We start from the raw sequence: 2,255 nt of genomic DNA, 5'->3' as shown, positions 1-2,255 counted from the left end.
AACGGTTCTCTCGTCGCCACGGTGACTGCCACCGACCTTGACGAGGGCACCAACAAGGAAATCACCTATTCTCTAACTCAAAACCCGGCAGCCATTCTTCAGACCTTTCAGATTGATGCCCACACTGGAGAGATTCGACTCCGTGGGCCCCTGGATTTCGAAGCCATTGAAACATACGACATTGACATTCAGGCGACGGATGGAGGAGGACTCTCTGCCCACAGCAAAGTCCTGGTGGAAGTAGTGGATGTGAACGATAACCCCCCGGAAGTGATGGTCTCCTCGGTGTCCAGCCCCCTCCCTGAGGACTCCCAGCCCCAGACCGTCGTGGCCCTTTTCACTGTCCGAGACCGTGACGTGCGAGTGGGCGGGAAAATCAGCTGCTTCCTCCGAGGAGATCTCCCCTTTTCCGTCAAAGCGACATTCAGAAATTCCTACGCTCTGGTCACTGACAAAAGCTTGGACCGGGAGGAGGTTTCGGGCTATAATATCACCCTTGTGGCCACGGATACTGGACCACCGAATCTGTCCACGGAGACTGTGATCGAGGTGCTAATATCTGACATCAATGACAATCCACCAGTGTTTCAGGAAGACTCCTACATCTTGACGGTTCGGGAAAACAACAGCCCTGCGGTGTTTATTGGCAAAGTACACGCTGAAGATCTAGATTTGGGTGAGAATGCCCAAGTAACATATTCTCTGCTGCCTCCAAAAAGTGGCGATCTGTCCGTCTTCGCTTACATCTCCATTAATTCAGACAACGGGAAGCTTTATGCACTGAGAACCATGGACTATGAGGCCATCCAAGATTTTCAATTTGTAGTGAAGGCAATTGACGGGGGCTTCCTGTCACTAAGTAGCCAAGTGACTGTCAGAGTGGTTGTTCTGGATGACAATGACAATCGTCCAATGATTTTGTATCCGCTGCAGAATGGCACCTTGCCATGCAATGACCTAGTACCCAGATCGGCAGAAGCAAGCTACCTAGTGACCAAGGTGGTAGCTGTAGATGGTGACTCGGGTCAGAATTCTTGGCTCTCATACCATCTACTTAAAGCTACTGACCTTGGATTATTCTCTGTTCAGCGGCAAAATGGGGAAATCCGTACGTTGCGGCAGATAACTGAGCGAGACCCCATGATGCAGAAACTCACCATTCTTGTTCAAGATCATGGCCAACCATCTCTCTCCACTACCGCTTCCCTCAACATCCTGCTGGTGGATGGCTTTTCAGAGCCCTACTTGCAGTTCCGGGATCCATCTAAGCACCCTAAAAAAGTGAATCCATCCACCAAATATTTAGTCATTTCTCTGGCTGTGCTTTCTTTTATCTTTCTCTTCTCTGTTACAGTGATCTTCATTATACATATCTATCAGAAGATTAAATACAAAGAAAAGTTTACAGTTCAAGAGCATTTCTATGATGACTGTAATTTCCCTAACAACCTGGTACATGTGAGAGGCAATGGATCCTTATCTCAGCCTTGTTCTTATGAAATGTGCTCAGCCACTGGCACTGGTAACAGTGAGTTCCGGTTTCTGAAGCGCTTTATGCCCAATTTCCCCTTCCCACAGGGCAGTGGAGAAATAAAAAGAGAAGCTGATGCCAGTTTACCTCCAGATTCTGATAGGAACAGCTCTCGGGGCATAGAAGGCCATGCCCGGATAGCTGAAGACTATATGTAGCCCATACAAATAGCCATAAGGAGAGGAGCCCAATTTTACACTTGGTAGGTAGATATTCACCCTTCAAAGAAACATAAATGATGGTAGTGGATTTTAGCTTTGGCAGAGAGTTTTAGGCTGTCTAGTTTGGTGGAAATAGAAAACCCAGACAGAGGCATGACCTCCTTAGTACAAAAATTATCCTAATCCCTAGAGTTACCCTAATCCCTTTAAAAGAAATGCTGCCATCTCTAAGTGCCTGTGTGGCAGAAGTGGGAACTTTCGCTTCTCCAGTTTTTCTGTGCTAGGCAAGTAATGAACAATCATTTATACCTCCACTGGTGTTCCTTAGTCCTGGTCCTGGAAACGATACCTTCTATGAGGTCACCTGTTATTTTGCCTTTAAATTATTGTGCAATAGAAGGTTATGTATCATTCAGAAATTTCTAGATTTTCAGTGGTTAATTTGAGTGGAGGTTATATTTAAGCCAACACCTTGCATTTCCTTATTCATAATGGTGGGAATACCTAGTGAATGGTAGTCCACGCAGATAAGAAAGTTGAGATGAAGAATAAAGAAAGGGAAA

The 2,255-nt window shown here is 46.1% G+C and overlaps 1 protein-coding gene across 1 annotated transcript; it reads left to right on the top strand.

Moving 5' to 3' along the window:
• Positions 1–1,697, top strand: PCDHB1 (protocadherin beta 1; the record flags this gene model as incomplete). Its single annotated transcript, XM_004697034.2, has 1 exon — positions 1–1,697. A coding segment is annotated over one exon (1,689 nt), but the record flags the coding sequence as incomplete, so codon positions are not given.
• Positions 1,698–2,255: the final 558 nt, after the last annotated feature.

The sequence above is a fragment of the Echinops telfairi genome, unplaced genomic scaffold (assembly GCF_000313985.2).
Source record: "Echinops telfairi isolate 266 unplaced genomic scaffold, ASM31398v2 ScPeMD7_7469;HRSCAF=8507_0, whole genome shotgun sequence".
NCBI classification, from domain to species: Eukaryota; Metazoa; Chordata; class Mammalia; order Afrosoricida; family Tenrecidae; genus Echinops; species Echinops telfairi.
The sequence above is the reverse complement of the archived record's forward strand: the minus strand, read 5'-3'. Positions and strand labels throughout refer to the sequence as shown.